Source organism: Olea europaea, chromosome 5 (genome assembly GCF_002742605.1).
Source record: "Olea europaea var. sylvestris chromosome 5, O_europaea_v1, whole genome shotgun sequence".
Taxonomy (NCBI): Eukaryota; Viridiplantae; Streptophyta; class Magnoliopsida; order Lamiales; family Oleaceae; genus Olea; species Olea europaea.
Genome location: NC_036241.1, coordinates 11,889,297 through 11,902,638, shown reverse-complemented (window position 1 = coordinate 11,902,638; position 13,342 = coordinate 11,889,297). Strand labels below are relative to the sequence as shown.

General features: G+C 39.3%; 1 protein-coding gene across 1 annotated transcript; it reads right to left on the bottom strand.

Moving 5' to 3' along the window:
* Window positions 1-1,307: 1,307 nt before the first annotated feature.
* LOC111394238 (uncharacterized protein K02A2.6-like) lies at window positions 1,308-3,672 on the bottom strand. The gene is made up of 4 exons (XM_023019997.1): window positions 3,334-3,672; window positions 3,119-3,250; window positions 2,893-3,014; window positions 1,308-2,622 (listed from the first exon to the last, which is right to left on the bottom strand). Exons 1-4 carry the CDS (start codon window positions 3,670-3,672, stop codon window positions 1,308-1,310), a joined length of 1,908 nt encoding a protein of 635 aa, XP_022875765.1.
* Window positions 3,673-13,342: the final 9,670 nt, after the last annotated feature.

Below are 13,342 nucleotides of genomic sequence, written 5' to 3'. Positions count from 1 at the left end.
GAAATTTTTTGCAATATTGCCCGAACTGGGCTCAGTACTTTTGTTTTTAATTTCATCGATGAATGTTCGTGCACATTACTTGTATTTGTTTTTAATTTAATCGATGAACATTCATGCATATTACTTATGTTTTCATTCAATGCACAACGCTTTTGAATTCGACCAATACTTCGACGTTGAACATCAGGCATGTTTGAGCTCGAATCTTGATGTACTCATCGAGGTCGAGCTTAGGGGCTTTTGCACAACAAGACACCATGAGCTTAAAACACCCAAGTTATAGTCGTCTTGCTATGTAAAAGGCACTGGGCTCGTGTGTGATCTGCCTCCTGTGAATTCGATTGTTAAAGGTCGCAGTCGTTATATGGAGTTATTGTCACGTATGATCTTCAAGACCATTTCTAGGTCGCAGAGGGGGTCGGGTTCGATCTAAATCATATGAAAAGGCCCGACCCCGAACTTAGCCATTGTTGATTTTAAATGCAAGAGAGGTCGGAGCTCATGAGCTCGAGTTTGTATGTCAGACCCAATGTTGCTGCTTTTAGAGCACGGGGTCGGCTGCATGATCGAGGCACGTCATTACGTTAAAGAGTTGGATGCATGCTCGGAGCACGTCATTATGCCAAAGTTATTAGCTGCATGCCCGTAGCACGTCATTACACTAATGTTAAGGAGTTGGCTACATGCCCGAAGCACGTCATTACACTAATGTTGAAGAGTCGGTTGCATGCTCGAAGCACGTCATTACGCCAAAGTTATTAGCTGCATGCCCATAGCACGTCATTACACTAATGTTGAAGAATTGGCTGCATGCCCGAAGCACGTCGTTACGCTAAAGTTTAAGTAGTGCTAGTAGGAAAAAACTTGAATATTATTATGTGCTCAAGGGTAATTAGCCCCGAGCTACTGAAAAAATGCTCAAGGGTACATAAACCCGAGCTACTGAAAACAAAATGCTCAAGGGTGCATAAACCCGAGCTACTGAAAAAATAAAAATAAGGTGGGCGTGCAAGCCCTAGTACGACGCTATTGCTATTCTACTTGTAATATATTTTTAAGTTATCTGCATTCCAAGGCCTTGGGAGTGGATTTTTCGAAGTGTCTCTAAGGCTGTATGCTTTGCCTTTGATCCTTCGTATGACTTCGAATGGCCCTTCCCATACCGGTCCAAGTTTACCTGGAGGGTGTCCAGCAGCTTCTGCTCTTCTTAGAACCAAATCGCCACTCTTAAATTCTCGGGACTTGACTTTGGTGTTGAAGTACTTTGCCGTTTTATTTTGGTAACTGGCAGCTCTCAGTGAAGCTTGCTACCTTACTTCTTCAAGTAAGTCAAGATGTTCGGTTGTTTGGTCCTCCATGCCGGGTTCAACTCTCCTTAAAGTGGGGAGACTGACTTCGATGGGGATAGTGGCCTCTAAGTCGAAGGCCAACATGAAAGGAGTCTCACCTATTGCTGTTTTATGAGAAGTTTTATACGCCCACAGTATGGACGAAAACTCATCGGGCCAGTCACCTCTTGCGTTTCCTATCCTAGTGTGAAGGTCCTGAAGTATGATCCTATTTGTCACTTCAGTAAGGCCATTGCTTTGGGGGTGCGATACTGACGTCAAACGATGGTAAATCCCGAGATTGAAACAGAAGTTTCTGAATTGTGAATTGTCGAACTGCCTTCCATTATCTGTTATAAGTACTTTGGGTATTCCAAACCTACATACAATCGACTTCCATACAAATGATCTGAGCTTGGCTTCTGATATTTTTGCTAGGGGTTCGGCTTCTACCCACTTTGTGAAGTACTCAACTGCTACCACAACAAATTTTAACTGTCCTCGAGCCATGGGGAAAGGCCCAAGGATGTCTACTCCCCATTGTTCAAATGGTGCCGAATAATGGATAGAGGTCAACTCTTCTGCAGGGGCATATATAGCATTACCAAACCTCTGACACTTGTCACATCTTTTGACATATTCAGCTGCATCTTTCTTTATAGTTGGCCAGTAGTACCCATACCTTATTGATTTGTAGGCAAGGGCTCTACCTCCCTGTTGATTTTCGCATATTCCCTCGTGAACCTCAGTCAGGGCTTGGAGAGATTCGAAAGGTTTGAGGCATCTCAGATAGGGGAGTGTGAAACTTCTTCGAAATAGCACCCCTCTGATAATACAATACCTAGCAGCTTTGGCCTGAATACTCCTTGCGGCGTGAGGGTCAGGAGGTAGGTTTCCATTACTTACATACTCAACTATTGGATCAATCCAGGAAGGCTCATGGTCAATGTCCATGATGCTCGGCTTCGCGTTTATGCTAGGCTCTATGACAATCTTGATGTGTACTGTTCTGTCAAGTCCATCTATCCTCATGAAAATGAGTCTGGATAGTGTGTCAGCTTTGGAGTTATCTTCTCTTGCTATTTTCAATATTTCACAACTTGTGAACTGTCTCTGAAGATCATGCACTTTTAGGCAGTACAAGCTCATCTTTTCATCATTCCTTTCAAAGGATCCTTTGATCTGTCCAACAACGAGCTGTGAGTCGCCGAAGACTCTGATATGCTCTAATTCCAAACTTCTGGTAAGTTCGAGACCAATGACCACGGCTTCATACTTCACTTCGTTGTGGTTGCTTTAAACTCAAACCTAAGTGCGCATTAAACTTCAGTGGCCTTGTCCAGGCTGATGATAATTATCCCGGCCCCCGAGCCCAAGCTGTTTGATGCCCCATCAACAATTATCTCCCAAGTTTTCGAGGTTGTGCTCGAGTTTTTTTATTTCAGGCCCTTGTGTTTTTGGAGTGAGTTCAACTATGAAGTTGGCTAGATCCTGTGCCTTGATAGAAAGTCAAGGCTTGAATTCTATATCGAACTCGCCAAGCTCGATTACCCACTTTAATAACCTTCTTGAGACATCTGGCCTGTGAAGTATGTGCTTGAGTGGTTGATTGGTGAGAACTATTATGGGGTGAGATTGGAAATATTGCCGCAACTTTCTAGTAGTTACTATCAAGGCAAGAGCTAACTGTTCCGCAAGGGTATATCGAGTTTTGGTGTCAAGAAACACTTTACTGACATAGTAGATGGGTTGCGCACTTTTCCTTTTTCCTTTACTAGCACCCCACTTACAGCATTTCGAGAGACAGCCAAGTAAAGGAACAAAGTATCACCAGGCTCTAGTTTGGCAAGAACCGGAGGTACAGCTAAAGTTTGCTTAAGCTGTTGGAAGGCTAGATCGCATTCATCATTCCATTCAAAGCTCTGATGGCCTTTTAGAACTTTGAAAAAGGGGAAACATCTGTCCGCTGCTTGAGAGACAAATCTGTTCAATGCTGCTACCCGACCTGTAGGCTTTTGGATGTCCTTTTTGCTCTTTGGGGGTTCCATAGATATAGGGCTTGGATTTTGTCAGGGTTGGCTTCTATTCCTCTATTTGTGATCATAAAACCTAGAAACTTTCCTGATGCTACCCCAAAGGCACATTTTGTCGGGTTAAGCTTCATGTTGTATTTCCGCAGCGTGGAAAACACTTTTTCAAGATCGGTAATATGATCATCCACTTGTTTACTTTTGACCACCATGTCATCTACGTAAGCCTCAATGGTTTTTCCAATCAAATCAGCAAAGACTTTGTTGGTTAGCCTCTGATATGTAGCCCCTGCGTTCTTTAACCCGAGTGGCATGGCCGGTGAAAAGTTGAGATAACAGCTCTGATTTTATTTAGCAATGGCCTTCCCAGAATGGCGTTGTAGGCCATCGGAGTTCGGACAACTTCGAAAGTTATGATATGGGTTACCTGCCGACCTTTAGATCCCAAAGTCATGGGTAATCCAACAATACCTTCAGGGGTAATGACCCCACCACCAAATCATTGGAAGGGTCTTTTAACAGGCTTGAGTTGTTCTACTGAGATACCCATCTGAACAAAAGCTTCATGAGACGGTACATTAGCTGCACTTTCGTTATCCACGAGAATCCTCTTGACCTCAAAGTTAGCTATGATAGCTGATATGACTAGGGCGTCATCATGGGGGAAGGATATTCCTTCCAAATCCTTCGACCCGAAGGTGATATTTTTCGTATGAGCAAGATCCGTATTGGAGGAGGCTAGAAGCTGTCTAGCATACTATTTACCTCCACTGTTAGTGTTTCCTCCTGAAGCTGTTCCTCCGATAATAACGTTAATAGTGTCTGCCGTTGGTGGTTCACTACCACGCCCTTCCTGTACGTTGTTCTGCTTGTTCCTCGACCGTTTTTCATGGCTAGTGTAAGAGCCCAAAAAATCCCTCCTAATGAGAGCCTCAATTTGTTGCTTCAGAGCCAAATAGCCCTCAATGGTATGTCCTTGGTCCCGGTGAAAGTCACAGTACTTGGTTTTGTCTCTGTTTTCAGGTAATGACCCCATTCTGGGAGGACATTTAAGCTCTTTGAGGTCCTTGATCTCCATCAGGATGTTGGACCTTGATGTATTCAAGGGAGTAAAGGTTTCTGGTTGGGGGTTTTGTCTTGGCTTGACCCGAGGAGTGTCGTCTCGTTGATTGGGTTCACGTGGTTTCTTATTATCCGGCCTAAGTAAAGGTGAAGCATCTTTTCTTGGGGTTAGAGTTTCTTCCATATTGATGTATTTCTCAGCTCGAGTGAGGAGGTCAGTTACTGACTTTGGGGGGGGTTTTGACTAAGACATCTTGAATACTTCGCATCTTATGGCGTACGTCAAAGCTGAGGCCGCAGTTGTAATATGTAGATCTGGAATCTGAAGTCTTTCTTTATTGAATCTGGTCATGAAATTGCGTAATGTTTCATTAGGCCCCTGGTGCATCTGCATAAGTGATGCCGTTGTTTTCCTGATTCGCTTGCTGCTTATGAAGAAAGTGGAGAATTTATCAGCTAAGTCTACGAACGAATTGATAGAGTTCGGCTCTAATGTGGAGAACCAATCTCTAGCTGCGCTTGTAAGAGTTTGAGGAAAGGCTTTGCACATTACAGCGTCGGGTGCGACCTGTAAGTTCATGATATCGGTATATATATTGAGATGGTTGATAGGGTCGGTGGTCCCATCATATTCCTTTATCCTGGGATACTTGAACCTATCTAGAAGGGGGTAGGACAATACTTCAGGAGTAAAGGGAGTGCTAGGGGTAAAGCCTATTATCCACTTTGATTTTTGTGCTAGGCCCGCGGCAATACCTTCTTGGATGATTCTGATAAGTTCACCTAACTTTATCGTTACTCCCCTTGAGGTCGCGGTTATAGGAGGTACACCTGAGGTTCCAACACCATTATCAGTGATGTTTTGTGGAGCTCGAGCTTGAGCAGCTGCCATAAGATCACCATCCGGTGTCGGTGTATGCGATGGGTGTGAGTTCCTTTAACTTAATAACTGAGTCAATGCGGTAACTTGTTGGCAGAGCTCTTCAAAAGCTTCGGCGATAATGACAGCCGGTGGCGGTGCTGCCATCTCTGATAATTCCTCTTAAGGGACAGGATGATCTTCAGGGAGAGGATTTGGAGTGTATGAGCTTGCTGGTGGAAGACCTGATTGTGTATTCACCATGGCTTTTGGTAGCGCTTCCCACAGACGGTGCCAATGATGCTACCAAAAAATTGTACCTGATAGACCTCGAATTTGTGGTTTGAACTCCGAGCTTGGATCTCAAAAATGAGCAAGAACAGTCTTTCGATACCTGAAACAAAAGGCAACGAGGTGTGTTCTCGTCGCCCCTCCGATGCTTAAGTCAGACGGAGAGATTGGTGAGAGAAGGTTTTGAATTTGCAGTAATGAAAAACGTACCTTGATGTTGAGCCTTGACCAAGTATTTATAGGTGTTGGTGGAGGAGCTGTAGAAAGATTCTATTACTGAAAGAGTCCTTTTTCCCTTAGGACTAGGTGTTGGAATTTAATTAGAAGTGTATTGTTAGAGTTCTAATCAGGGAAGGAGTAGATTTAGGTGGGGTCTATTTTTTGGAGATTAAGTCGGTGGGTAAGGTCGAATTAGATAATAACCTCGACCTAAAAGAAACCCCGACCTTAAACCGGCGTGACACGCCAAGATCAACTCGGGGGTCATAGGTCGAGGTCGAGAATTGTGGGCAAAATGAGGTCTAGTTCGGGGTATCCAATCCGGAGTCATTACTCACAATTTGTTGATCGGTCACGAAATCAAAATTATTATTGGTCACAACTCATTTGTCAGCCACAGATCAAAAATTTCTTAGGTCAAAATTCATTGATTAGTCACAAAATCAAAATTTTAATTGGTCATAATTCATTTGTCAGTCACGAGTTATATCAAAATAATTGGTCACAAATAATTTTATGGTCACAACTTAATAAATTATAAGTCACAAACGAATTTATTGGTCACAAATGACCAAATAATTGGTCACAGACACCCCGTCCCATCCTGTCGACCCCCAATCACCACCTGCCACAACCACTTTCATCTCACCGGTCTACAAAACCACCATCACAGCAACCACCCACACCCCTTCAATGCAAAATCACCGTCACAGTAACCACACCACCACACACTAAACTCCGAAACCAACAACCTCCACTGCCGCCAGAAAACGACCACAATTGCAGCCACCAAACACACCAACAGTAGCACCGCATGCCACCAAAGTCACCACCACCGCTCCACAGCCCACGACACAACACCAGCACAACCACATCACACGGCCCACGACACTACACAACCACGTCACACGCAGCACCACATCGCAAGATCGTCTCTCACGTCCAGAGACACATCGCGATGGCATTGCTGCAACAGTCACTAATTCACAGGCTGCTTCGCTCGTTTGATGGAGGAGGTAGTGGTGGTGGTTCTGGCATGTAGATACGAGTAGATACAGTACATTAAAGGAGAGGAGAGGAGTGAGAGTGGCTTCGGTTGGCTTCGAGGAGAGGGAGGAGCGCGAGGGCTTTACTCCGACGACATCAAGTCACTCCGGCGCCGGCACTCTCAGGTTGAGAGGTGAGGCAGTTTTAAGAGAATGTTGAGAGGTGAGGCGGCAGACTTTCTTGTTGAGAGGTGAGAGAGACCGTGAGTGTAGAGAGAGAGAGAGAGAGAGAGAGCAGGGAATAAATTAGGTTTTGAAATTAGGATTAGGCACATTAATTAATTAAAAGTTGACTCTGATTTTTTGAAAGAATTTGTCTAGTTGTACAGTTGACCTCGGATTTTTGAAATGGAATTGTTAAATGTCTTATATTATGTAATTTCCTCAAAAAGTATTAAACCCAAGATCTGCCCATGACCTAGGAGAGTCATTAGAAATTCAAATTGTATGCTGATAAACATTCATCATCCATTAAGAAAAGACGGCCTTTTCAATAAAAGAATGTCCTATTGCCTTATATATGGTTTCCTTTTATAAAAGGTTATCTTTTATAATCTTGTATTGCTTTATCCATAGTCTTTAAATTTTAAATTTTAATTTTTTGAACTTATTTTAACTTTAAAAATCAAATTTAAAATTTTTAAATGTGAAAAGGGCCCAATGGTTATCCGTCGAGTCCAAACATTTTAACCGGCTCGGCCTGAGTTTTTCATTTATTGACCTATGGACCAACCCACTCAGTTTATGGGCCACTTTGACCAGCCAGTCTTGAGCGGTTCATGTTAGGCCCGCCCACTTTGACAACATTGCCAATTTCCCTAAAATGTTTTGGACCAAAATGTAATCCTCAAGTACTAGTAAGAATGACATCATCCTTCTCAAGTAGATAAGTTCACATCAAACTTTGCTTTGCAAATTTCTAGCGTAATTAATTATAGGGAAATTTACAAAAATGTCACGGAAAATGAAAGTTCCAAAAAAAATTTCATTTTCACTTTATGTAAGCAAAAATGTCACTTTTTGGGATAAAAAGTCCAAATTACCCACAATGACATATTTTTAGTAGTATTTAATACTTGATTTGAAGAAAAAGCATTGATTTGATTTGATGATTTAATTTCTATATGCAAAACATGGATAAATGTGTACTTTATTTATTAATATGAATTTTTGTTAATAAAAAAGGGTAAAAGAAATTTAAAAATGAAATATAAACTACAAACCCTAACTTTTCTCCATCTTATTCATTTTCATTGATCAAGAAGACATTTAAGTTGCATTCTTTATCCATTTTGAGATATTAGCAGTTACAAATTATTTTTATTTTACTCCTATATCTTTTTGTTTTGTAAATGTTAAATATAATATGGGCATATTTATTTGAAATTTTTGAAACTATTATGCATTGATTTGTTTTGTTTTGGAGTCCTCCACAAAATGTCATTATCACTATTAAGGTTTTAAATAATTTCTTTCATTCAAACCAAACAATGTTTTCATTAAATATCTCTTCAATGACAAGGTCAATCTGATATTTTTTTTTTGTCATTTGGTTGCTCAGTAGTAATGATTACACTTAATGAGTTCTACCCAATGTCGTAATGCCGTCTGCTTCCCAACATTTTCGACAGTTCAACTGTCGAATTTGACATTTACAAATCGTCGGGTTAGATGTTTGAAATGTCGAGCCCGACATTTACAAATTGTAGGGATATACAATTTTACTGTCAATTTGGACACTTAAACAATGAAAATCCTTGATTTGACCTTTTGCGATTGTACGGATTTACGTATTATGCAGTGCCACTTTCATGCTATTAAATGTCAACATATTGATTCTGAATTCTTATCGTTGCAATATCAACATTTCATGTATGAGTAATAATTTGAGATTCATGGTGCTCAATGCTTACCTCCTCGTCGTCCGGGAAAAAAAGATGGGAAATTTAGTGGACGAACCCACTATCGACGGATACATATTGAGCTTGAATGGTTCATTGCTGGAGGTGGATGAACCCATTATCTCGTATCAACTAACTGTTTCAATATGGGAGTCTCACAACAGCTTCTCTAGTCTTTCAATGGGTGGTTTATGAATATCAAGTCCTGCATTGGTATTTATAATTGGGCAGAGAAGATGGTTAATTAAGGTCAATTAGTTCCCAATTACCAACTTATTTTCATCACATCTCAAATTTAATTTGATAGACAGTTGGTGTGATGCCTTGAATATCTCAGTGTACTTGTATTGGTCAAACTTGTAGTTTGCAAAAAATGATAAGCTTATAAACTCTATAATTTTCATTTATAAACTAAGACGCTTGTATTGATCAAACTTATAATTTCTACTTTTCCCAAAGTGAAAAACTTATAACATGCACCAATTTCCTCATTTTTCGAAAGCGAGAAACTTATAAAATGCACCAATTTTCGTTTTTCAATTGCACGACATCCTGACCTGTTCAACTGTCGGTCCCGACAAATGTTTTATTCATTGTTGAGAGTTGACGAAAACTTGCACAACATTAAAGATCAGGTTAACATAAATGGTAAACTACATAAGAAATGCAAAAGAATAAACATAAGAAAAAATTTATACCACAATATCTTTGATATAGTACAATTAACCCTCCAACTCTACGGTCGTTCAAAATACTTGAAGGGAGGAAACAAAATCTTGTATCTTTTCCGTCCATTTAAAAATGCTTTTTTCAATTCCCACCAAATAAATTCTAATTTGCAACATTGTAAATAGTGAATGATAAACACCATTTTTTTTTTCAATTGGCAGCGAATGATAAACACCATTTCGTAACATCTGCTCTATCTACGGTGTAACCCATCACATTATTGGCTTACGTCATTATATTCAACTTACATCGTCATTATCGTTCACAGACAGGGAAATACATGTTCAACGTCACAAGCAAAATACAGATCCATTTACAACATATTGTATTACAGCCCGACAATTCATATGTAGTTCCCAACAGATTGTCTCTGTCATTCTTGACAGTTGGACTGGAGTACACAAAATACACTACCCGGATTACAATGTTAGGGACATGTTCATTTTGAATTCAAGCAATAATTACAATACTAAATTTTCAAACAAATAGACCAGCTCACGTGATAAGCCCGTTGAAAGAACATTAACATGAAGATACTTTTGAGCGTACTCTGCAGCCAACCAACCTCCAAGGCCATCATGTATCGCAAAATTTGCACATTAAAAATCCAGAAACAAATCAAAATTTGAAAAACAAAAGCACGCACTTGTAAACATACCACATACCTAAAATCAATTATGTAAAAGGCTAAAATATCACACATGAACGAAACCCAATTCGGACATCATCATTTTTGCCTTTTCCTTTCGATTCTGAAGATTTAAAGAAAGTTGGAGGGCTAGACAATCAATCTTCACTTATCCTTTACTGGGAGTAGGTGGCTAGGTATAGGTGCGAGTGAGACAATATCGCACAGATCGCAAACGTGGCATAGCGACAGCGCGGTTATGGTTGAAAAAAAGGGCCGGCACGTTTTGATTTGTGAAAAAGTGAAGAGTAAAGGAAAGAGAAGGAGAAGGAGAAGAGAAGCAGCCTAACTACCCAGAGGAGTGGCCATCGTCGTCACCGGTTCGGATGGAGCAGAGAGGCGAGAAGCTAGAAAAGGGGCGAGCTAGAGTTGGTTGGGAGATGAAAATGAAAATCTCCATTAATTTTTTCATTAACTAGAAGATAATTTGTTAACAATTGAGTAGTGAGATGAGAGATTTGATGTTTTAAAATTTTTTATACTATTTTTTCATCTAGTCAAATTTATACTTAATGAAGGATATGAAGAGTATTTGAATTATCTAGAAGGGTAAAATTTCAAAAATTGACAATCTTGCAAAGACTTTAAAAAGGTGAGACTTTCGTAGATGAAAAACCAAAAGTTTGACATCTGGTTTAATACCCACTTAAAAATTAATTGTATACGGTGTGAACCGGTCCAGTGAATCCACGCGAATCCAATTCCCAACTCTCTGATTAGAAGATCAACCCCTCAAATGATGGGGTACTTTTAAGTTTGATCCAGTCAAAGGACCTAAATTCCACTTTGACTTTCAAAATCATGAATATTATGACATTGGCCTCTTGTATGGTAAAAGACAAAGATGCCCTTAAATGTTTTATACAATTACAAAACAATATATTATTGAAAGGACTATACTACTCTTTAGTTAATAATTGAAAACCAAACACTTCTTCACTTATAAAAACTTCAAAACGAGCTTCCAACACAGAAAAAACACTCATCTTTTCATCTGCTTGAACCTCAAAATCTAGAAAAACTTTGAAACGTTGAAGCCGAAAATTTTTTTCATATCAATTACTTCAAATCGGTAAGTAAGTACATTTACGCACGTTTAATTTCATTTACGCATTTTTTTAACAGATCTTACCTATCAAAAAAATGAACAGATGATAATATTTTTCTTTAGAACCGTATTTTCCTGCGCAAAAACAGTCAAATAGTCGGTTGTTTTGGCCGTTAACAGCCAAACAGTCCGACTGTTTGGCTATTAAACAGCCAATAGTCGGCTGTTTAACTGCCAATTAACACCGACTCTGCACTGATTTTTGTTGGCACTGATTTTTTTCTTATAATTAATAAATGAAGTTGATTAAATCCATTTCCTCATGCAGATATGATAGCTGACCTGTTCAACTGTCGGTCCCGACAAATGTTTTATTCATTTTTGAGAGTTGACGAAAACTTGCACAACATTAAAGATCAGGTTAACATAAATGGTAAACTACATAAGAAATGCAAAAGAATAAACATAAGAAAAAATTTATACCACAATATCTTTGATATAGTACAATTAACCCTCCAACTCTACGGTCGTTCAAAATACTTGAAGGGAGGAAACAAAATCTTGTATCTTTTCCGTCCATTTAAAAATGCTTTTTTCAATTCCCACCAAATAAATTCTAATTTGCAACATTGTAAATAGTGAATGATAAACACCATTTTTTTTTTCAATTGGCAGCGAATGATAAACACCATTTCGTAACATCTGCTCTATCTACGGTGTAACCCATCACATTATTGGCTTACGTTATTATATTCAACTTACATCGTCATTATCGTTCACAGACAGGGAAATACATGTTCAACGTCACAAGCAAAATACAGATCCATTTACAACATATTGTATTACAGCCCGACAATTCATATGTCGTTCCCAACAGATTGTCTCTGTCATTCTTGACAGTTGGACTGGAGTACACAAAATACACTACTCGGATTACAATGTTAGGGACATGTTCATTTTGAATTCAAGCAATAATTACAATACTAAATTTTCAAACAAATAGACCAGCTCACGTGATAAGCCCGTTGAAAGAACATTAACATGAAGATACTTTTGAGCGTACTCTGCAGCCAACCAACCTCCAAGGCCATCATGTATCGCAAAATTTGCACATTAAAAATCCAGAAACAAATCAAAATTTGAAAAACAAAAGCACGCACTTGTAAACATACCACATACCTAAAATCAATTATGTAAAAGGCTAAAATATCACACATGAACGAAACCCAATTCGGACATCATCATTTTTGCCTTTTCCTTTCGATTCTGAAGATTTAAAGAAAGTTGGAGGGCTAGACAATCAATCTTCACTTATCCTTTACTGGGAGTAGGTGGCTAGGTATAGGTGCGAGTGAGACAATATCGCACAGATCGCAAACGTGGCATAGCGACAGCGCGGTTATGGTTGAAAAAAAGGGCCGGCACGTTTTGATTTGTGAAAAAGTGAAGAGTAAAGGAAAGAGAAGGAGAAGGAGAAGAGAAGCAGCCTAACTACCTAGAGGAGTGGCCATCGTCGTCACCGGTTCGGATGGAGCAGAGAGGCGAGAAGCTAGAAAAGGGGCGAGCTAGAGTTGGTTGGGAGAGGAAAATGAAAATCTCCATTAATTTTTTCATTAACTAGAAGATAATTTGTTAACAATTGAGTAGTGAGATGAGAGATTTGATGTTTTAAAATTTTTTATACTATTTTTTCATCTAGTCAAATTTATACTTAATGAAGGATATGAAGAGTATTTGAATTATCTAGAAGGGTAAAATTTCAAAAATTGACAATCTTGCAAAGACTTTAAAAAGGTGAGACTTTCGTAGATGAAAAACCAAAAGTTTGACATCTGGTTTAATACCCACTTAAAAATTAATTATATACGGTGTGAACCGGTCCAGTGAATCCACGCGAATCCAATTCCCAACTCTCTGATTAGAAGATCAACCCTTCAAATGATGGGGTACTTTTAAGTTTGATCCAGTCAAAGGACCTAAATTCCACTTTGACTTTCAAAATCATGAATATTATGACATTGGCCTCTTGTATGGTAAAAGACAAAGATGCCCTTAAATGTTTTATACAATTACAAAACAATATATTATTGAAAGGACTATACTACTCTTTAGTTAATAATTGAAAACCAAACACTTCTTCA